We start from the raw sequence: 24,128 nt of genomic DNA on the forward strand, positions 1-24,128 counted from the left end.
TATATATATATATATATATATATATATATATATACACACACATACATACTGTGTAGTGTGTGTATGTATAATATATATATATATATATATATATATATATATATATATATATATATTATACACACACACTACACAGTATATATATATATATATATAAATACAGTGCACTCAGTCTACAGTATATAAGTATATACAATGTATTGAAGTGGTTAAGGGGAACCCGATGACAGCATTAAGAAAAAAACATCATGGGTACCCCCCCCCCCCCCAGTCCATAACAGGCCCTTTGGGTCTGGCCAATTATTTTCCTTGATTTTTATCTATATTGCCAGGAGCCGGCAATACATTACAGCCACGAGCAAGTTTAAATGACATTTTTTCCTTTAGAAATTTCATTTTGCTGCGGGACTGTAAAACACATCAGGCGGATGCGCCACTTTACAGGCAGACTAATGGGACCCCCCAGGCACAATATTTAAAGGGATTTTTCATGTTTATTGTTTCACTTTAAGCATTCTTAAAATCACTGCGCCTGAAAAAACGGTTGTTTTAAAAACTTGCATACACACAGTACCCAGGGTCCCTATACACTGTTTAGGGCAATAACATGCATAGAATTACCACTTTTGAGTTTTCATGTTTGTGTCCCATAGACTTTGAGGCCCAGATTCACGTAGATAGGCGTAAATATAAGCGGGCTTGGCGTAGTTACGCTACGCCGCTGCAACTTAGAGAGGTAAGTGCTGTATTCACAAAGCACTTGCGTCTAAAGTTACAACGCCGTAGTGTAAATGTGCCGGCGTAAGCGCGCCTAAATCAAATGAGGAACAGGGGGGCGTGTTTTATGTAAACTAAGCATGACCCCACGTAAATGACGCTTTTATCGAACGGCGCATGTGCGCGCATGCTCAGTATCACGTAGATTTTTTTAAATTAAATTACGCCCGCTTAATGCCTAGACGACGTGAACGTAACTTACGTCCAGCCCCATTCACGGACGACTTACGCAAACAACGTAAAATACGATACGACGCTGCAGAATCATATATATATATATATATATATATATATATATATATATATATATATACACAGAATATATATATATATATATATATATATATATATATATACGTGATCCTGCACACAGCTGCCACCCTATAGCAGTAAAATTGCTTTAGGGCAGTCAGCAGCAAGTTGGCTAGTAAACAGATTCCTTGAAGCTCTACCCATTTTTCCTAGGTTTCCTAATGCCCTATACACACAATCAGAATTTCCAATGGGATAAAATCCGATGAAATTGTCCGTCGGAATTCCGTTCAAGCTGTTTTGCATACACACTGTCAGACCAAATTCCGACCGTCCAAAACGCGGTGACGTAAAACACTACGACAAGCCGAGAAAAATGAAGTTCAATGCTTCCAAGCATGCGTCGACTTGATTCTGAGCATGAGTGTTTTTTTCTCAAAATCATGTTCTATTTCTAAACTCCAACGGAAAAAAGTCCGATGGGATCCACACACGGAATATCCGATGATAAAATTCCGTCTGACTTTTTTCATCGGAAATTCCGATCGTGTGTACAAGGCATTGGATGTATAAAGATAGAGATCTTACCTATATGTGTAAAAAATATTTTCTCAATTGTCAGGGACGGTATGCCTTTTCCTTTGATTAATCTATAACTTTAAAAAAAAAAAAATACTCTTTCTTGCCTGTAGAACATCATGGATCATTTCAAAGTTTCTGTTACACACTAGCTTTTTCTAACGGTATTTTTAGCAAAATACATTCAGAAAGTTACATGTGGATTTCTTAGTTGTTAACTTGAAAATATGTTAAAAGCTCATGAAGCTGTACATCTTCTGGGAATAGTTTTAATTCTGTAGCCCATGATTAATCAATAGGCTGCCTGCCCAAAGGCATTACGGCAGAAACATGTGGGGGTTTTCTATTTTTATGGTAGGTTAGAAGCAAATGGTTTACTACAGGTGTTTTTGATACCTGAGACATATGAGCAGCATGCAGTGGCCGTGGAGATCACCTTTTCACCTGGGAGGTGTGATAGTGTTACCATAATGGAATGTAATATGGAACATGAATTCTGAGAATATATTGTCTCCAGAGTCACCAGAGGGTTACTTGGCCTTGTGCTTTGTGTATTTCTTGAATCTTGTGCCAATAATTCACAGGTGCACACCATATGAGCAGGTGAAACTGTGATTGTGAAAGGTGAGGTATGAGCAGACTGTGTGGTTGGTGCACAACATGCTCCAATTCACTGCTCATAAAGGGCTGTCGTGTTCATAAATTATATTTATTATATTTATTTATATATGCATGTTTGGCAAGATAACATCCATAGCACATTCCAGGATCACATGAATGTGTATATGTATGTATGTATGCTTGGAGCCCTTTTTGAAATTCTATTTGATGACTATTTTTGTTTTTCAGAAGACGTATAATATTTTGCAATGATTAAGGCTGGGTTCACACTGTTCCGACAAACGCTCTGACATTGGGAGCTCATGTTGCATGACATGTGAAAATCAATGTTTCCCTATGGGAGCCATCTTAACCACTTAAGACCCAGACCATTACGCAGGTAAAGGACCTGGCCAGTTTTTGCGATTCGGCACTGCGTCGCTTTAACTGACAATTGCGCGGTCGTGCGATGTGGCTCCCAAACAAAATTGGCGTCTTTTTTTTCCCACAAATAGAGCATTCTTTTGGTGGTATTTGATCACCTCTGCGTTTTTTGACAATTTAGGCCGATACGTATTCTTGTACATATCTTTGGTAAAAAAAATCGCAATAACGATTGTTTTATGGCATTTTTATTAATAGTTTTTTGTTTACTACTAATGGCTGCGACCAGCGTTTTTTTTTTTTGTGACTGCGACATGTCGGACACATCGGACAATTTTGACACATTTTTGGGACCATTGTCATTTTCACAGCAAAAATTGCTATAAAAATGCATTGTTTACTGTGAAAATTACAATTTCAGTTTGGGAGTTAACCACTAAGTGGCGCTGTAGAGGTTTCGTGTGACCTCATATGTGCTTCTAACTGTAGGTGGGCGGGGCTGGACATGTGACATCACTGATCGCCTTTTCCTATATCAGGGAACAGACGATCACTGACATTGCCACTGTAAAGAACGGGGAAGGTGTGTTTACACACACCTCTCCCCGTTCTTCAGCTCCTGTGACCGATCGCGGGACACCGGCGGCGATCTGGTCCTCGGGTCCCGCGGCCGCAGTCATGGATCTTCAGACCGGGTCACGGGCGCGCGACCCACGGCTGGGCACTTAAAGGGGACGTACAGGTACGTGCCTGTGCCCAGCCGTGCCATTCTGCCAACGTAAATGTGCAGGAGGCGGTCCTTAAGTGGTTAACTGGTCCAACACATGTCGGACCGACTTTGAAAATGCTCCTTGTACTACTTTGGTTCGACTTTGATCCTACTTGAATATCAATATCATTGAAGTCGGATCAAAGTCGGAACGCCGTCTTGCATGATCCGACTTTGGCATGCGACTTGTGCTCTGCTGATCTTGAGTGGGAACTCCACGCCAAATTTTAAATAAAAAACCGACATGGGTTCCCCTCCAAGAGCATACAAGGCCCTTGGGTCTGGTACGAATTTAAAGGGGAACCCCTACACCGAAAAAAAACGGTGTGAGGGTCCCCCCAAAATCCACACCAGGCCCTTCATAGAGTTATATGTTCCATACGTTGCACTTGTTGGTGCCAAAACACTTAAACACTATTGCCACTCTGTATACAGGTGGCAATAACTCTATAAGTAGGTTTAATCTGTAGTGTACAACCATGGGTCCAGATGTGCTCTTGGCCACAAGGACTTAAATAAAATTAATCTTTATGGTTTCCACTACAATGAAATGAGGCATGCCCATCTTGAATTTTTGGATTTGTGTTGAAAGTGATAAGGCATACTAATATAATGTACAGTATATTCAGCACATTTAGACCAGCACTCATAACACATTCACAGTATCCATGCGATGTATATAGTGTACTCTCCATCACACATTCAGCTCATTCCCATTTCAACACTAAAACCCTGTACACATGCTCGGGATTTCCGATGGGAAAATGTCCGTCGGAAATCCCGACATGAAAAAAGAGAGCTGGTTCTTTTTTTTCGCCGGCAGGTTTGGCAATTTTCCCGTAAAAAAAACTGCGAGGGAGCATACACACCGCCGGGATTCCTGGCCCAAAGCTCTTCTTGCAGTTTTCCCATTGGAAAACCCGGTCGTGTACATTCTGGGACACACAGCTCATTTCCCAGTATTCATGTCACCAATGAGATGTACTCTCCAGCACACAGCCCACTCCACATTGTGAGTGCCCTCGCTATGATGTACACTCCAGCACACACAGCTCATTTCCCAGTATCCCTGTCACCAGTGGAATGTACTTTCCAGCACACACAATCCAATTTCTAGTATCTGTGTAACTTATGAGATCTGAACCACAGTATACTCACTTGTATTCATGCCAGAAGTATATATCCTTGGTGTCCTGGCTGATGTAGGGTCTCAACATCATTAAAGTATGTACTTTTACCTGAAATATAATTTTCCCCTACTTTCCACACATAGCTTCCACTATTTCACATCACTCATGTGTGGGTAGAGCAGTACTCAAGATCTGCCCTTTAGGCATTCCTATCACGTCAAGCCTTGCATGTACTGTAGTTCATGCTTCACACCACATACCTGCAAGGAGAGTAGCATTTAAGACCCCCATCTGTATCCAGCACCTCCTAGGTGCCACACTGTCTCCCTACTGAAGAAAACTCTCCACATATAGACAACAAACTTCCTCCCTATGTCCCTCAATGCCTTCCTGAGGCAAAGGCCATAATTTTAGCTGCACCCAGCCCTGGTTTGGTTTTTCTGCTATGGCAGCCATCACTAAGCAATGGACTTCTTACTCCCAGGAAAATGTCCTCAATCCTTTTAAAAGCGAAGTATGGCTTCATGAAAAAAAAAATAGATTTAGGTGGATGTAGCATTGATCCAATGCTGCATCTGTCCCCTGCTGGCTCTGTAGTGAGAACTGAGCGAATAAACACAGCTGATAGTTTAGTAATTGGACTGTGTGTTTTGAGCGGAGAGGCATGACTGTCAGTCAGCGGCTTCTCTGCAATCCCCTCCAGCACTCACTTGAGTGCTGGGTGGTGGCGGGGGGGGGGGATCTGCCTCAGGCACTCAGCAGATTGCTGGGAGGCTTAGCCAGGTGCTGATCCATGCTCCTGGGTGGATCCCGACCAATGGATCACGGCAGTGCAAAACTGATTGCACTCCTGTGATCCATAGAAGTATAGCTAAAATAACTTTGGCTATAATTCTCTGTTAAGAAGAATAATTAAATTCTCCTTTGAGACTCTCCAATCTTTCTGTTCTTGTTTATGTGCATTCCAAACCTCTCATAGCAAGACAGCTACAAACAGATCAACGTGCTTTCAGGGTCCTGTTGCTGCACCCTTAAACCACCTGGGACACATATACATGCTGCCACTGGAAAAAAAATGTATGCTTTATTTTCTTAATCATTCTATAATCAATGTATTTAGAAATCGTGAAGCCACAAGTTGCTGGGAGCATGCACATAATGAAAATTTTAAAAGTGTTTTGCTAGAGTTGATGCATGCAGCAGCAGTGGTCATCTGGTCATAATGCTGATTGAACCCTTAGGCCTCGTACACACGACCGAACATGTCTGCTGAAACTGGTCTGCGTACCAGTTTCAGCAGACATGTTCGGTCGTGTGTACGGCCGACCAGACCGGATTCCCGGCCTAGCGGACAGGTTTCCAGCGGAAAATGTTTCTTAGCATGCTGAGAAACATGTCCGCTGGAAGCCTGTCCGTCGGACATGTTCGGTCATCTGTACGACTCACCGGACATGTCCGCTCGGCCGAAAGCCCTCGCATGCGTCGAAGTGATTAGACGCATGCGTGAAAGCATTGACCTTCCAGGGTCGCGCACGTCGCCGCGTCATCGTCGCGGCGACGGCGCGGCCACGTCACCACGTATCCTGTCCGCGCGGATTTCTGTTTGATGGTGTGTACAACCATCAGACAGAAATCTCCGAGCGGACATGTCCGATGAAAACGGTCCGGCGGACCGTTTTCATCGGACTGTCCGCTTGTCTGTACGGGGCCTTATAGTCACATATGTATTTGCTTTTAACTATAGGTTAAAATTATGACCTTTATGACCTTTCATTAACTGCCTGTATACAATGAGATACAAAGAGAATCAGTGCTAGAATCTGTGCTAGGATGGTAGAAAAAGGAACATGAGTATAATCTGCTCACATTAGAATTAGAAAACACTTTGAACAATTGTGGAATAGTTTAGGTATATACAACTGCAACAATGTGAAAAGGCTACTATGTGGTGCATTGGGATGCAACATACACTATATTCCCAAAATTATTAAGACGCCTGCCTTTACACGCACATCATTTTTAATGGCATCCCAGTCTAAAGCCATGTACACACGATCGGTTTGTCCGATGAAAAAAGACCGATGGACTGTTTTCATCGGACAAGCTGATCGTGTGTGGGCCCCATCTGTCTTTTTTCCATCGGTGTAAAAAAAAAAAAAAAAAAAAAACATGTTTTACATTTTTCCTATGGATAAAAAACCGATAGAAAATTCAGATCGTCTGAGTGGAACTCCTTCGTAGAAAAATCCACGCATGCTCAGAATCAAGTCGACGAATTCTCAGAAGCATTGAACTTAATTTTTTCCGGCTCGTCGTAGTGTTTTACGTCACCGCGTTTTGGCACGGTCAGAATTTAGTCTGATAGGGCTAGATTCAGCATTGATTTACGCCGGCGTATCTATAGATACGCCGCGTAAATTCAAAGCTGCGCCGACGTATCTTCTTTCTGTATTCAGACAGCAAGATACGCCGACATTAGCCTAAGATACGACTGCCGTAAGTCTCTTACACCGTCGTATCTTAGGGTGCATATTTACGCTGGCCGCTAGGTGGCGCTTCCGTCGTTTTCGGCGTAGAATATGCAAATGACCTAGATACGCCGATTCACAAATTTACGTACGCCCGGCGCTATTCTTTTACGTCGTTTACGTTAGGCTTTTTCGGCATAAGGTTGCTCCTGCTATTATGAGGCGTACACAATGTTAAGTATGGACGTCGTTCCCGCGTCGAATTTTGAATTCTTTACGTCGTTTGCGTAAGTCGTTCGAATAGGGCTGGACGTAATTTACGTTCACGTCGAAACCAATGAAGTTCTCGCGGCGTACTTTGGAGCAATGCACACTGGGAAATTCCACGGACGGCGCATGCGCCGTTCGGGAAAATAGTCAATCACGTCGGGTCACCACCCATTTACATAAAACACGCCCCCCTCATACTCATTTGAATTAGGCTCGCTTACGCCGGCCCCATTTAGGCTACGCCGCCGCAACTTACGGAGCAAGTGCTTTGTGAATACTGCACTTGCCTGTGTAAGTTGCGACCGCGTAAATAACATACCCTTCCCCCCGCACAAACTTACGGCGGGCTACTTGAATCTAGCCCATAGTGTGTATGCAAGACTGATGAAAGTCCGCTTCATCGGATATCCGACGAAAAAATCCATCGGATTTGATTCCATCAGAAATCCGATCGTGTGTGTATACGGCTTGAATCTGTCAGGTTCAATATTGAGTTTGGCCCACCCTTTCCTTTTGCAGCTATAACAGCTTAAATTCTTCTGGGAAAGCTGTCCATAAGGTTTAGAAGTGTGTCTATGGGAATGTTTGACCATTCTTCCAGAAGAGCATTTGTCCACTGATGTGGACAAGAAGGACTGGCTCGCAGTCTCTGCTCTAATTCATCTCGAGTTAAGTACAGGACTGTGCACTGGTCTAAATCATTTGGTGGAGGGGGGATTATGGTGTGGAGTTGTTTTTCAGGGGTTGGGCTTGGCTCCTTAGTTCCAGTGAACGTAACTCTTTAGGTGTCAGCATACCAATACATTTTGGACAATTTCATGCTCCCAACTTGGTAGAAACAGATTGGGGATTGACACTTGCTGTTCCAACATGATTGAGCACCAGTGCACAAACAAGGTCCATAAAGCCATGGATGAACGGGTTGGAGGAATTTGACTGGTCTGCACAGAGTCCTGACCTCAACCGATAGAACACCTTTGGGATGAATTACAGCGGAGACTGCAAGCCAGGCCTTCTCGTCCACATCAGTGCCTGACCTCACAAATCTGCTTCTGGAAGAATGGTCAAACATTCCCATAGACACACTCCCAAACCTTGTGGACAGCATTCCCAGAAAAGTTGAAGCTGTTATAGCGGCAAAGGGTGGGCCAACTCAATATTGAACCTTACGGACTAGGACTGGGAAGCCATTAAAGTTCATGTGCATGTAATAGCAGGCGTCCCAATACTTTTGGTAATATAGTGTATGTGGCATTATTTCTTTTGTTTCATTTTATATTTGATTCTCCCCATCTTTCAATGCAGTTCCGGAAACGATAAAGAAGCTTTCATGTACTCAAAATAAAGAGACAACTTAAGCTAGGTGTCAGTGATTTAGATACAGCTTTTAATTTTCATTTCAACCCACCCTTCTGCCAAGAGAAATAAAGTGTTGTCCTTGTAATTTACTAGAGGCTTGTCTCTGTAAATGTCTGCAGATGAGTCTAAAAGGAGCACCTGTTCTATAGTTGGTGCAACACTCGCCTGTGGAGTGGATTAATAATTGAACTGTCTGTCTTTGTTTTCCTGAACTCCTCTTTGTAATCTGTCATTCTTCAGTGCCTCAAGATCATTTCCAAAGACGAGCTTCAATTTTGATTCCTAGAAAAGATAACTCCTCCGCACACCGTGAATTTGTCATAACAATATTAAAAGAGCTTCCAGGTGAAATCTTTAAAAACTATGCTTCTCACTGGCAAAGATCACTTTTAAAAACATGGAGAAGACTAATAAATAATAAAGCACATTTACTTGGTTATTTCCTTTTACCAACCAAGTTTAAAGAAGGGTAGTGGTTTGTAATTTGTGACGTGACTCATGTCTGAGAAGTCACATGCCATTGCAATACTTTACTCTGGGGAATCCTCCATGACTTTATTGTTTATGGTCTGTATTTTAGATAGACAGGTTCAGTAGGTGGCACTGGTGCCAGAATACAGTGGTTTTAGAGAAGTGGACAAAGCAGAGGTAGCATCATATTCAGTGGTGCGCAAATTAGTGTGAGTATAGGTCAGCAAACCTAGCAACTAGTGGTAGGAACAGTGTATTAGATGTACATTTAACAACAAAACTACTGCACTTGTGTATAAAGTGCAAACAGATAAGCAGCAACAAAAACTGTGAGAAATATACACATAAACATACATAGTATACAAAGCAAGTTGCGCTAAGTGGACATAATATAAATGTGGATGGATGGTAAAGTACAAAAAAGTGTCAGCAAAATAAATTAATAAGTCAAATTCCTTGAAACATATGCTGAATAAAGTGCTGGGTGCTGTGAACTCCAAATGGTATCCTTCACCAGGTGAATCACCAACATAAAGTAAGGCTGTACTTTTACCCCACATGGTGGACCCTCTGTTATGGAAGGTCAAACAAGCATAGGAAACTAGGAGCAAAAATTGTTTCTGGATAGCCGCACTCTGAACAAGTTGTAGCCTTTATTTAAAAAGGACAGCACTACAAGTCACAGCAACAAAAAATAAATAAAACCTGACCTGACGCGTTTCGCACTAAAACTAGTGCTTAGTCAGCTATGACTAAGCACTAGTTTCAGTGTGAAACGCGTCAGAGGTTGGTTTTATTTTATGTTGCTGTGACTTGTAGTGCTGTCCTTTTTTTAATAAAGGCTACAACTTGTTCAGAGTGCGGCTGTCCAGAAACAATTTTTGTTCCTGCTTTGCTAAGTGCATTGCCTGCACCTGAGTTGTCTGCAACGGAGGATATTCATCCGGGTTCCCACCTGGAGCGGCTACTCCCTTTTTCCCAAGCATAGGAAACTGTCAGCTCCTGGCACCAAGGGGAAATGGTGGTATAAGAAATATACCTATCTCCAACAGCTCCTCCAGATTACTGAATCAGAATCTCATGTCCGCCGAACAGATTCCCCCAAAAAAATAAGAAGTGTCTTAGAAGTAGCAACTAGTGGTGGGCAGATGTATAGCCAGTAGTGGTGGGCAGAGATTTGGAAGGAAATATAGAAAAGGGAACTGAAATGGATGGTGCACATAGAAAAGATAAAAAATTAGTACCTTACCAAAAAAAAAATTGGGAGTTACACAAGCAACATATAACCAAAGCGGGATCACTCACAACACTACCTAGATAGAAGCCCAAGGCCCAGTGGACCAGTGGGTTTCCAATGGGCAGGTCATTGTCAACACTCACGCACCTTCAGTAACTCAATAGAAGTTCTAGATCACAAAATTGGCACTTGTACTGCACTCATGAAGTCCTGAAGACAAATCCTACAATCTTCACATCTTCACTGAAACAATCTTACAGAAATTCCTTTTAAATGTAGCTAACGTATTCACTTAGCAGAAATATTATCACCTTTTTGGTGATATACAGGCAGTGCAAACAAGACCGGGACTTTAGGTTTGTTGTTAAGTAGAATCTGTTTGTAATTTTGAACTAGTACTTTTTCAAAGTGTAGCTCCAGCCAAAAAATCTATTTTTAAGCTTTTCTGAAAACATAGAGAAGGGTTATCACCCCTGTAACATTTGTTTTTCTTCAATGGACAGGAGACACCTCTTACAGAAGAGATTTTCCCTTCCATGGGGTAGATTTCCTCTCACTTCCTGTTGTCTCCATCCGTTTGCAAGTAGGAGTCGTTTGTAAGTTGGATGTTTGAAAGTAGGGGCCTGCCGTATATACTCTGCTGAAATTTAGGCCCTAGGTGTTGGTGTTGCCACAACACTGTAAGCCCTCATAGTTAGTCTTGGTGGGTGCTGGAACGCCCTGCTGTGAACTTCTATATCAAGAATTGTAATTACATGCCATTGTTGAACAGTGGTAGAAAAATTGGGCCTTTGTTTCTGGCACTGGTGCCACAACACTGTAAGTCCTCACAGTTACTCTTGGTGGGCGCAGGAATGGGCCCTGGTGTGAAATATTAGATCAAGAATTGTAATTACATGCCCCTGTTGAACAGGGGCAGAAAAATTGGGCCTTTGTTGGTGGTGGTGGTGGTGCTGGTGCCACAACACTGTAAGCCCTCACAGATACTCTATTTGGAGCGCAGTAATAAGCCCTGCTGCAAAGTATTGCATCAAAAATTGTAATTACACGCCCCTGTTAAACAGGGGCAGAAAAATTGGGCCTTAGCCACTGCTAGCGGTGCCCAGAACCAAAAATGTTCTTACAAGCTATCAGCATGATCATTGAGGAGGAAAAGGATAGTCACTCAGCATAACAGGATAGTCACTCAGCATCAGCATAGGCAGTCTTGAAGGGATCTGACATTTAAAAAAAAAAATGATTCAGTTACATCAGCATCAGGTGCTTGGTAGCTGGTGGTGATCCAAGCCTGATTCATTTTTATGAAGGTCAGTCGATCGACCGAGTCGGTGGAGAGGCTCACCCTGTGATCGGTTACAAAGCCTCTAGCAGCACTGAATGTGTGTTCCGAAAGAACGCTGGATGCAGGACAGGCCAATAGCTCAATTGCATACTGTGCAAGCTCTGGCCAGTGATCCATCCTCAAGATCCAGTAAGCCAGAGGATTTTCAGGGGGAAAGGTGTCCAAGTCTGATCTTGCCCCTAGGTATTCCCGCACCATGTAAAACAGACGCTGGCGATGGTTGCTGGAACTGGTCATACCTTGGGGCTGCGGACTAAAAAATTGTCTGAACGCATCGGTCAGGCGGCCACCTTCTCCACCGCTCCTTCTGTGACTGACCGAAGCCTCAGCAACACGTTGTCCAGGACCAGGATTTTGTAACCTCCCAGTCTCTGGGAAAGATGTTGCACAGACCTTTCTGCAAGGCCCCCTGAAGATGTTTCATCTTCTGCTCCCTTTGCACCAGCAAAATAAGGTCCGCAACCTTACCTTTGTAACGTGGATCAAGGAGGGTTGCCAGTCAGTAATTATCCCTCTCATTGATAGCACGAATACGAGTATCCTTCCGCAGGCTTTGCAGGATCAGGGAGGCCATATAGCATAGGTTTTCTGAGGCATTCGGTGCGGAGTCCTATGGGTCACTGAGGATGACAGGATTCACAGCCACCTCGTCCCAGCTACGTACAAGTCAATGGGTTTCTTGGGACTGTAATTGATCCCTTGAAGACTGCTGCTGATGCTGAGTGCTAGGCTCCACCTCCATGCTGACACAAATCTCCTCCTCCTCGTCCTCTTCCTGTGTGATAGGCGGGCAAGCAGGAACACTGTCTGGATAAAGGGGGGCTTGAGAGGTAAGAAAGTCCTCCTCTTCCTCCCTCTGTTCTGCCTCAAGGGTCCTGTCCATTATTCCATGCAGCGTGTGCTCCAACAGGTGGATAAGAGTGACAGTGTCACTGATGCATGCACTGTCACTGCTCACCATCCTCGTGGCCTCCTCATATGGTGACAGGACAGTGCATGCATCCCTGATCATGGCCCACTGGAGTGGGGAAAAAAACCAAGCTCCCCTGACCCTGTCCTGCTGCCATATTGACACAGATACTCATTGATGGCCCTCTGCTGCGTGTGCAGCCGCTGCAGCATGGCCAACGTAGAGTTTCACCTGGTGGGTATATCACAGATTAGGCAGTTCTTGGGCAGGTGTATTCCTTTTGGAGGTCTGCCAGCCGAGCACTGGCATTATATGACCGTCGGAAATGCACACAGAGTTTCCTGGCCTGCTTACGTAAGCCTGGGTACCTGCCCAAGAACCGCTGCACCACCAAGTTAAGGACATGTGCAAAACAAGGCACATGGGTCAGTTGTCCCTGTCGCAGGGCGGAGAGGAGGTTGGTGCCATTGTCCCAAACCACCATTCCTGGCTTAAGCTGGCGTGGAGTCAACCACTTCTGAACCTGCCCCTGTAGAGCTGACAGAACCTCTGCCCCAGTGTGGCTCCTGTCCCCCAAGCACACCAGCTCAAGCACCTCATGGCATCTCTTTGCCTGCGTAATTGCGTAGCCCTTTGAACCCCTACGAAGCCCCGCTGGTTCCGAGTACACATCAGCACAGGAAGAGGCCACAGAGGAAGAAGAAGAGGAGGGGGTGGAGAGAGGTGTGTCACAACCAGTAGTAGCATTTTGGAGGCGTGGTGGGGGAACAACCTCCAACACTACTGTACCTTGTCCTGCATCCTTGCCAGCTGCCAGCAGAGTCACCCAATGTGCAGTGAAATATAGGTAACGTCCCTGTCCATGCCTGCTGGACCATGAGTCAGCGGTAATATGCACCTTACCACTGACCGTCCTGTTCAGCGAGGCATGGACATTGCCTTCCACATGCCGGTAGAGAGCCGGAATCACCTTCCGTGAGAAAAAGTGGCAGTTGGGAACTTGCCACTGAGGTACCGCACATTCCACAAACTCATGGAAGGGGGCAGAATCTACCAACTGAAAAGGCAGCAGTTGAAGTGCTAGCAAATTAGCTAAGCTAGCATTCAACTGCTGGGCACGTGGATGTCTGGGAGAGAGCTTCTTTTGGCGCTGCAGCAGCTGGGGCAGAGAAATTTGGCTGGTACAGTCTGACGTTAGTGTACCGATAGTAGATTGCCCACAAGTACTTGGCTGTGACACACCTAATTCTACACCTTCAGTCCTATCAGTGCAGGCTTCAGAGAGGACTGAGGGTATAGTGGAGTTGGAGATCCCAGCTGATAAGGGAGCAAGGAGAGGTCCGCTTTGTTCTTTGGTGTGGGTCTTTGAGGTACGCTAGCCAACGAACTGCATGGCAGGTCGACATATGTCTGGTCAAGCATGTGGTGCCCATGCGGGTGATGTTTTGGCCACGCTAGATACACTTAAGACATATGTTGCAAATAGCAGCGGTGCGATCTTATGCACTCATTTCAAAAAAGGCCCACACCAAATAACTTTTGGAATAACGCTGAGAGATAGCAGCGCCCTGCACATGCAGAGCTCTGTATTGTGATGCAGTCGGTGTGCTGCCCTTAAGCTGGCCCCCGGAGGGCATCCTGCCTTGTTGGAGATGTGCCTCCTCCTCCTCCTTCTCTCTCCTATCAGGTACCCACGTGGAGTCAGTGACCTCATCATCCCCTCCCTCCTCATCACTGTAGAAATCCTGGCAGTATGCTGCAGCTGGGGGAACATGACTGCCAGATTGCTGTCCTTCTTGGGCACCATCTCTCTCTGAGCTCACGTTACTGCCTTCCTCTAGCTGTGTACCATCATCGGAGCCTTCAAAACGCTGCGCATCCTCCTGCAGCATGTACCCAACACTGTGGTCAAACAGTTCGGGGGACTCCTCAGGAGGACATGATAGGGCTAGGGAAGGAGTGACTGATGCCATTGAGCAGCGGGAAGAGGCCGCGTTGAGCTGCTTTGCCAGACAAAGTTCCCTGAGCCTTGGTGAGAGAGGATGAGGAGGATGAGGATGGCTTGGTCATACGCTCTACCAAGTCTTCGGCATGTTGCGGCTCAACATGGCCAGCTTCTGAACAAAAGGACGAACGTGTCCCACGGTCACGTGCTGATGAGGATGCACCGTGTCCACGACCAGCACTGTTGCCTCTAGACGCAGAGCCTGCTTCCCCTTTTTTATCGGCTTGTGACTCTCTGCCTCTCCTTGCAGAGACATACTAATGGCCTGCAGGGAGATGTAGCTGCACAAATACTGACAATACCTGCTGATCCCTGCCTGTGGTATTAATATGAGCAGATGTCTGCCTGTAGGAATTAATATGAGAACACCAGCTTTACATAGCTTTAGGTGCACACTGTGCAGAGGACACAAACAGTACACCACATGAAAGTACTTGCAGAATGATCCCCTGCCTGTGGTTCTAATATGAGCAGATCTCTGCCTCTAATATGAGAAACACCAGCTTTACGTAGCTTTAGGTGCACACTGTGCAGAGGACACAGACAGTACACCACTTGAAAATACTGCAGCTAGCACAATCACCTGCCTGCCTGCAGTATATTAGGAAGAGCGGATCTAGCTAAACTCAATACAGTGTATACATACATATACAACACCTGGGATGCATATATATCCTCTACACACTGTAACTCTAACTGACTATCCTGCCTGTCTGCCTGCCTGCCTGCTCTAACTGCAAAAAATGACACTCTCTGTCTCGCTTGTCTCTGTAAACCACTGCAACACACTACACAAGGCTGCCAGGGAGGCGGCCTTATATAGTGTGGGGCATGTTCTAAACCCCTGAGCCATAATTGGCCAAAGCCAACCTGGTTTTGGCCAATTATGGCTCCCCCTTTTTTTTTGCAAGCTGTGATTGGCCAAGCATGCGGGTCATAGTGCATGCTTGGCCAATCATCAGCCAACAATGCACTGCGATGCCGCAGTGAATTATGGGCCATGACACGCCACTTGAATTTGGTGCGAACCGCCCATAACGTACGAACATGGGTTCGACTCGAACACGAAGCTCATCCCTAATGTTGAATCTTTTCTTTCTATATCGAATATTCTTGAACTAATAGAGTTAGCTTAGGCACATTCAACCGCAGATCGCTATTGTCACCGTCATGTTGAATCTTCTATCTATATCGAACTGTTGTCGAAACAAAAATAAAAGCATTTTTTATGTCGGATCTTTCAGATTTCAAATTCTGTGCGATCGTTATCGTCTGTTAACCACTTAAGGACCCCCTGCTGACAATATACGTCGGCAGAATGGCACGGCTGGGCCCAATCACGTACCTGTACGTGTCTCTTTAAGGCCCAGCCGGCGGCGCGCTCGCGGCCCGGTCCGAAGCTCCGTGACCGCGCCCGTGGGACCTGCAGACCCGATCGCCGCCGGTGTCCCGCGATCGGTCACCGGAGCTGAAGAACGTGAAGAGGTGTGTGTAAATACACCTTCCCTGTTCTTCATTGTGGCAGTGTCAGTGATCGTCTGTTCCCTGATATAGGGAAAGACCATCACTGACGTCACACGTCCAGCCCCGCCCCCTACAGTTAGAAACACATATGAGGTCACACTTAACCCCTACAGTGCCCTCTAGTGGTTAACTCCGAAACTGCAATTGTCATTTTCACAGTAATCAGTGCTTTTTTTATAGCACTTTTTGCTGTGAAAATGACAATGGTCCCAAAAATGTGTCACAATTGTCCGATGTGTCCGCCATAATGTCGCAGTCATGAAAAAAACGCTGATCGCCGCCATTATTAGTAAAAAAAATAACTTTTAATAAAAATGCAATAAAACGATCCCCTATTTTGTAAACGCTATAAATTTTGCGCAAACCAATCGATAAATGCTTATTGCGATTTTTTTACCAAAAATAGGTAGAATAATACGTATCAGCCTAAACTGAGGGAAGAAAAATGTTTTATATTTTTGGGGGATATTTATTATAGCAAAAAGTAAAAAATATTGAATTTTTTTCAAAATTGTCGCTCTATTTTTGTTTATAGCGCAAAAAATAAAAACCGCAGAGGTGATCAAATACCACCAAAAGAAAGCTCTATTTGTGGGGAAAAAAGGACGCCAGTTTTGTTTGGAAGCCACGTTGCACGAATGCGCAATTGTCGGTTAAATCGACGCAGTGCCGAATCGAAAAAGGGGCAAGGTCCTTAACCTGCATAATGGTCTGGGTCTAAAGTGGTTAAAACGCGAAAATTCGGATGAAAATGCATTCAGGCAAAAGCAAATACACATGTCTACTGGCTATTTCTTCAGCGGGGCCTTTCCAAAGCCAAGACATTGACAGTATAGGTCTCTGGTGTCCGACCTACAACCCAGGGGCCACATGTGGCCTTTTGGCACTGGTTGTGAGGCTCTTGGACCACAGCAATTTATAGTGGGATTAGGATCATTGATCTGTAACAGGGTTTAGCAGTGATCCTCCTAGCATACTAGCCTTATTTGACATTTTCCGAATCCCTCGCTGTCTTCTGCAGCATGTCTCCAGTCTCCAACCAAACCTGTAGCATGTCTGCCGTTTCTGAACATTATGTGCCAATCCTTTGGTGATGTCAGGGGCCACAGCTGAAGTAAAGCCGATAATTAATTATAATATCTGCTAATACATGCTAATTTGTTAAAAAATATATGTTAAAAATGCATATTGTAGATTGATTAATGCATACAGCACAAGTAAATATGGGCGCAGCTTCCATACCTGTATTAGATCCCAATCATATGCTAAAAAAAGGCAGGAATTTCATTTGTCCATGATTTAAAGCTTAGCACGTGGTTCTGTTTCTGGTTCAGAGACAAGGGAGAGGTGGACACACATGATGTCCATAGATATGTTTGCAATTAGGAACCTTCTGTTTCCACAGCTGTTAATAGAAAATGGGTCCATGATCAAGGACAAATAAAAGGAATGCATGCATGTCCTCTTACCCAGACATTCTTATTTTACTTGTAATCTTGGGCATCCTTTTAGGCTGGGTTCACACTACTACACTACTTTCATCCTACTTTGCTCTGCTACATTGGTCCTACATTTATCCTACATTGGTCCTACATCCATCCTACTTTCATGAACAGGATACTACTTTGGTCCGACTTCAATGATATTCAATGGGCCTGAAGTAGGATCAATGTAGGACCAAAAGTAGTACAGGGAGCATTTTCAAAGTTGGACCGACTTGTGTAGGACGCTACAAGACTCTCTCATAGGGAAACATTGAACACAGAGCAAAGTAGGATGAAAGTAGTGTAGTAGTGTGAACCCAGCCTAAAGTAAAGACAATTATTATGTACATGTATTTCCTTCTCTCCTCACTGTTCGGATTTTGGAGGAAAAGATATGTAATTTTTAAAGAGAACTTAAAGTAGAATTATAGGCAAAACTTTTTTTTTAATTTTGGATAGCGTAATGCCTCGTACACATGACCGGTTTTATCATCGGGGAAAACTACCATGACAGCTTTTGGCCGGGAAAACCGGCCGTGTGTATGCTCCATCGCAAGTTTTCCCGACAGGAAAACAGCTAGGAATCCCGGCGGGAAAAATGAGAACATTTTCTCTTTTTTCCCGCCGGGATTCCCGGCGGTTTTTAAGCCGGCAGTTTCCCTATGTGAAACACTGCGGTGGAGCATACACATGGCCGGGTTTCCCGACCAAAGCTCTCATGGCAGTTTTTCTGTCGGGTGTAGGGGGAAAAGCTACCGAGCAGGTTCTCGATTTTGGTGTAACATTGAAAATGGTCACAGGCTACAGCCCCCCACCTCTAAACCGACTTCCTCCCCTTGCAGCTGGCTTCTGTAATTTTTCTAATTCAGCAAATCTGTGAATGAAAAAATTACGACAGAGAGACAAGCAGTTCTTAACCACTTCCGGAACACCCCAAGTACATTTGCTGCAGCAGGGCGGCCCTTCAATGTGAAATCATGTACCTGTACGCGATCTAGATTGCCGGGTCTGGGTCACCCACGCTGATGATGACATGCTCCCGCTTTGATTGGAAACAGCGGGACTCCTGGGGATCCTTACCGAGAGAGGCAGAACAGCGGTATGCCTAAACAATGCAGATCTCTGTTCTGTCAGAGAGAAAGATGGAGATCTTGTGTCTCTGCTAAGCAGGAACACGGATCTCGGCCTTTCCCCAGTCAAAGCACCCCCCCAACAGTTATCCAACACTCCCAGAGAACACATTTAACCCTTTGATCGCCCCTGATGTTAACCCCTTCCTTGCTAGCGTCATTAGTACAGTGACAGTGCATTTTAATAGCACCGATCACTGTATTGATGTCACTGGCCCCCAAAAAAAGTCACTTAGTGTCAGATTTGTCCGCTGCAATATTACAGTCCCACTAAAAATCGCTGATCGTCGCCATTACTAGTAAAAAATAAATCTATAAATATATCCCATGGTTTGTAGATGCTTTAACTTTTGCGCAAACCAATCAATATACGCTTATTGGTATTTTTTTAACAAAAACATGTAGCAGACTACATATTGGCCTAAATTTATGAAGAAATTCGATTTTTTACATTTTCTTTATTGGATGTGTTTTATAGCAGAAACTAAAAAATATTGCTTTTTTTTTCCAAGATTGTCTTTTTTTGTTTATAGCGCAAAAAAATAAAACTGCAGAGGTGACCATGTTTGGGTACATTGTCGCAATACCGTGCAATTGTCAGTTAAAGTAAAGCAGTGCTGTGTCGCGAAAAATGGTCTGGTCATGAAGGGGGGGGGGTAAACCTTCCGGAGACGAAGAGGTTAATGGAGCACAAGTGCAGTGATGACACCAAACTTTTAGTCCATTGATACCTCCTGAGTCCCCAAAACTAAAGGTCTATACCTAGGGTTGCCACCTTATCCTTTTAACCCTGAACACATATTAATTACACAGGTTCTGTGGCTGATTACGTGCACATGGTACCTTATCTTCATTAAATTCGTTTCAGAACCTGTGTAATTCATATGTGTTTGGGTTTAAAGGGATGAGGTGGCAACCCTATCTGTACCTCAATACTAGCCTTCTGCTGGAGAAGTAGTCTGCATTAGCCACTGATTGCAGTTGCAATGTTTTGCAGGCTCCAATGCAAAGAAATAATGAATGCACATATTTTTTTTATTCATTCTGGGTACATTCATTCTTTTTTTTGCAAAATGTGTGCCTTTAAGCAGTCAGTTCTGTTGTTTAAAGAAAATAATCTCAGTTTTCTCTGTCAACACATGACTTTGTTGCGGGTACTTAGAGTTCCTTCAGGTGATTGTTGTTTCAGCATCTGGTGCAGTCACAGGTGGTGGAGGGAAAGGGAATGCTAAGTGCTGTTAACCCTTCTTTTGTTCTGATGAACTAGCACGACTAGATTAATAGCACTTCTTGATCTCTCAAGTGGAGAGAAAAACATGTGTTCAACAGAAAAGATACGAAAATCTCACCAAGAATCTGAATAGGTTTATGCTAAATGGAATCTTCTTTTTCTAACAGAACAATTAAGCTACAGATGTGTAATCCTGTTTTAGAAACCTTTTAGAAGACAATTTTAGGAACTAGTAATGCTGCTAGTTGAGCATCTCATGACTGCCAATATTGTCAAATGAAGAGCAGAGTAATTTATTGAGTAGAAGGGCAAAGAATGTTGATAGACTCATGCCTTGTACACACGATCAGAATTTCCGATGAAAAAAGTCAGACGGAATTTTTTTCATCGGATATTCCGATCATGTGTGTGCCCCATCTGAGTTTTTCCTTGGGAAATTCCGACGGACTTAGAACGAGAACATGTTCTCCTTTTTTCAGACGGAAATTTTGTTTGTCTGTATGGAACTCCGACGGAGAAAAAAACACACATGCTCAGAATCAAGTCGACGCATTCTCAGAAGCATTGAACTTCATTTTTCTTGGTTCGTCGTAGTGTTGTATGTCACCGCGTTCTTGACAGTCGGAATTTGGTGTGACAGTGTGTATGCAAAACAGCTTGAATGGAATTCCGTCGGAAAAATCCGTCAGAGTTTATCCCAACGGAAATTCCGATCGTTTTTACAAGGCATTAGTAGTCAATGTTACATTATGGGGTCTATTTACAAAGTAAAGAATCCAACTTTCATTGCTGGACTCACTCCTATTTGAAACGTATACACCCAGAAAATTCTCCACCAGAGATTGTTTGTGAAAAGTCACATGTTCTGTTTTTTTTTTTTTTAATTATGATGATTTAATTGGATCCTATACCATGGTAGATAAAAAGGTGCTAGAATCATACCACTTTCATTGTGTTTTCTTTTTACGTGGCGGGAGGCGCAGCAAGAATATTGGTTCTTGCATATCGTTTGTAAGCTCTGCTTTAATTTAGCTGTATTTGTAGTGTCTGAATGTTTCACTTTTCTTTTTCAGTCTATTATCTTTATCCGGGACAAAAACTCACATGGACAAGAACTGTCTGGCTATATTGATTTTTCTCATCGGCTAAAGACTGAAGACTTTGAAGTGTACTTTAGTGGCAAGAAAAAGCTTCTTCCACGTCCAACTGACTTAAGGTAGTGATTATGATATGAGACATTTATTTAATGCAGAATTGACATTAGGTTGAAACTCAAGGCAAAACTTTAAATACAAAATGTAATTTTTGACTTGAACATTGCAACTAATATATGTATATATAAGCAAGGTAAATCTGTTATAATAATCTGCGCCACTGCTCCTGTTTAGTCCTACCTTGCAGGACAACAAAATTAATATACGGTATATTCCCAAGATTCTACTGCTATCTTTATCCTCAAGAAGGGATAAGCATTATGGCACTCACATTACTGCTTTGACATCCTCATACAATGTATGTTCAAGGAAACTTCCTGAATAATGATACGTGATCAGTTTCAGTTATGGTTCAGATGAATAAAAAAAAAGCAAACTATTTTAATGCAGAACCAGAAGTCAATAGGAATCTGAACCAGCCTCCAAAACAATTGTATATTACAGGGCGGTGACTGCTGCAAAATTGTCCAGAATGGTTTGGGAAGCTCCTGGCAGCACTGTCTGAAAAGATGATAAGGCCAACAAACAGCACAAGCCAAACATTCTACCAAGGATACTAAGAAGGGTGGCACATGAGGCAGTGCCAATCAAGCAAGGGTCCCCAGGCAACAGCAGAAGCAGATACCCTATATCAGGGGTCTCCAAACTTACTAAACAAAGGGCCGGTTTACTGTCCTTCAGACTTTAGAGACTAATTAAGGCCCCATCTTGGGTATTAAGGGGAGAAATAGTGCCCCATTGTTGGTGTCAGTGGGAGGAATAATGGTCCATTGTTGGTGTCAATGGCAGAAATGATGCCCATTGTTGGTGTTTTGTGGGGGGATGGTGCCTGGTATCAGAGGTAAGAATAGTGCCCCAAGGGCCAGGTAAAGATAAGCAAAGGGCCTCATCTGGTTTAAAGACCACTGCTCTATATCAGTGTTTCTCAACTCCAGTCCTCAAAGTGCCCCAACAGGTCATGTTTTCAGGCTTTCCATTATTTTGCACAGTTGATTTGATCAGTTTCACTGCCTTAGTAATTACCACAGCTGTTTCTTCTGAGGGAAATCTTGGAAACATGACCTGTTAGGTTGCTTCAAGGACTGGAATTAAGAAACACTGCTCTATATAATAGAAGCAGCCTTTGGTTCCTTTCTCCCAGAAGGCATTTGGGAATTCAAGATTCCAAAAATAAAACTGAAATTAGGATTTTGTTTAAAATTCATTTAATTTAGTCAAAATCTAGTGTCATGCGAATTTCAGGAATAAATCTAATCTTTAAATTTCCAGCAGGGAGGCTTCTATTATGGCTCTATGTAGCTTCCATATACCGTATTTATCGGCGTATACCGCACACTTTTTTGCCCTGAGGCTCTGTTCACACCTAGGCGTATATACGCCTGAAGCGCGACGCCGCAGCAGCCCCTAATATACTGGAGGGATGATTTTACATTGCCCTCTATGGAGATGGTTCACATCTCCACGCCAAACGTGTTTTGTCACCGCAAATCGCGGTACAAAACGCTGCAATTTGTCGCCGAAATTTGCGGGACAAAACGCCGCGATTAGGTACGCCAAGGTGTGAATGCAGCCTTAAAATCAGGGCAAAATCGTGGGTGCGCGATATACGCCGATACCCGCTTTCTCGCGCCGAGTTTGAATACTGCGCCGACATATACCGAGCGCAGTACACTCGTGTATAGTCGGCCAGTCTCGGCTCCTCTCGCGCTGACGTCCTGGACGTACAGGACGTCAACGCGAGAGTAGCCGAGTCTGCCCGACCATACACGAGTGTACTGCGCTCTGTATATGTCGGCGCAGTATTCAAACTCGGCGCGGGAAACGAGCGGGGAGGACGCGAGGACGCCGCAGAAGGACGCCGGACCCGACGAAGAGGACACCCGAAGCCGCAGACGGACGCCTGACCCGACGAGGCCGCCGCGCAAGACACCAAAACTGTAAGTACAAAAAATCATTTTTCCACAGGAATTTCGGGCAACTTTAGGGGTGCGCGCTATACGCTGGAGCGCGCTATACCCCAATAAATACGGTATATAAAAATAGCTCTGCCCTTACAAGCATGCTTTTTTAGTATATTTTTTCACTATAGCAATGGCTTATTACAGCTTTATGTTTTGTGTTACTGTATAAGAATGTTAATATCTATAGACCTCAGTGTAATTAGCCCTGGCACGTGGACATTTGACTTTTTCAAGGTTATAAGTTATCTATTATTTTACTTTCAACAATTTCATTTTTCAGGGTTATAATATGTAACTGTAGCTATAGCAGATGTTGTGCCTGCAATGTTAACTTGTACAGATGAATCCATATTACAGCAAATGAAATCCTTTGTAGTTATTGAAACCCTTACTTATTTGCATTGCCAAGATATGCAGTGACCAGCGGCTTTAGCCAAAGTTAAGGTGGTCTTTAATTGTGGTTGCGGTTTTAAAGGATTTAAATACAGTATTGGCTGCACTCTCTGAACCTCAGCTATGCAAGCCACAATATTTTCAGCTATCTTGAACTGTTTTATTACGGACAAGAGATTTTAACTAGATTTAGATCACATTCCAGATGTATTATATTTTATTGTGCTGAAGTTTAAAAAAATAAAGTCTGAATATAATAACTACAGTTCTTGTATACCATTAAAAATGCTACATGTAAATGTACGATCCAAAGCTTCTGTATATATTTGTGGTACCAGAGCATGTCAGAAAAGTAAACAAGATAGCTTTCTTTAATTTTTTTTTTATACCATAAGTGAAGCCTTGGGCTCTAGAATAAAGATATATGAAAATAATTAATAAAAAAAAATTATTACAGCCTGTATCATAAAATCGTTTAGAGAATTTTCCCACTGGTGAAAACGCTTGCTGAAAACGCAATAAATATGCAATAACATATTTCCCTTGTTGCTGGTGCAGTGCATTTTGAAAAGTCCTGCATGCTGTATCTTAGGGCCAGATTCACAAAAGGGATACGACGGCGTATCTCCTGATACGCC

General features: G+C 43.6%; 1 protein-coding gene across 1 annotated transcript in view; it reads left to right on the top strand.

The window, feature by feature from the left end:
* Nucleotides 1-24,128, top strand: part of CFAP299 (cilia and flagella associated protein 299) — a 632,736-nt gene that overhangs the window by 508,354 nt on the left and 100,254 nt on the right. Inside the window, exon 4 of the mRNA XM_040325089.1 lies at nucleotides 20,996-21,138. Coding sequence (XP_040181023.1) covers nucleotides 20,996-21,138 — 143 coding nt within the window. The remainder of the gene's footprint in view (nucleotides 1-20,995; nucleotides 21,139-24,128) is intronic.

This window comes from Rana temporaria, chromosome 1 (genome assembly GCF_905171775.1).
Source record: "Rana temporaria chromosome 1, aRanTem1.1, whole genome shotgun sequence".
Taxonomy (NCBI): Eukaryota; Metazoa; Chordata; class Amphibia; order Anura; family Ranidae; genus Rana; species Rana temporaria.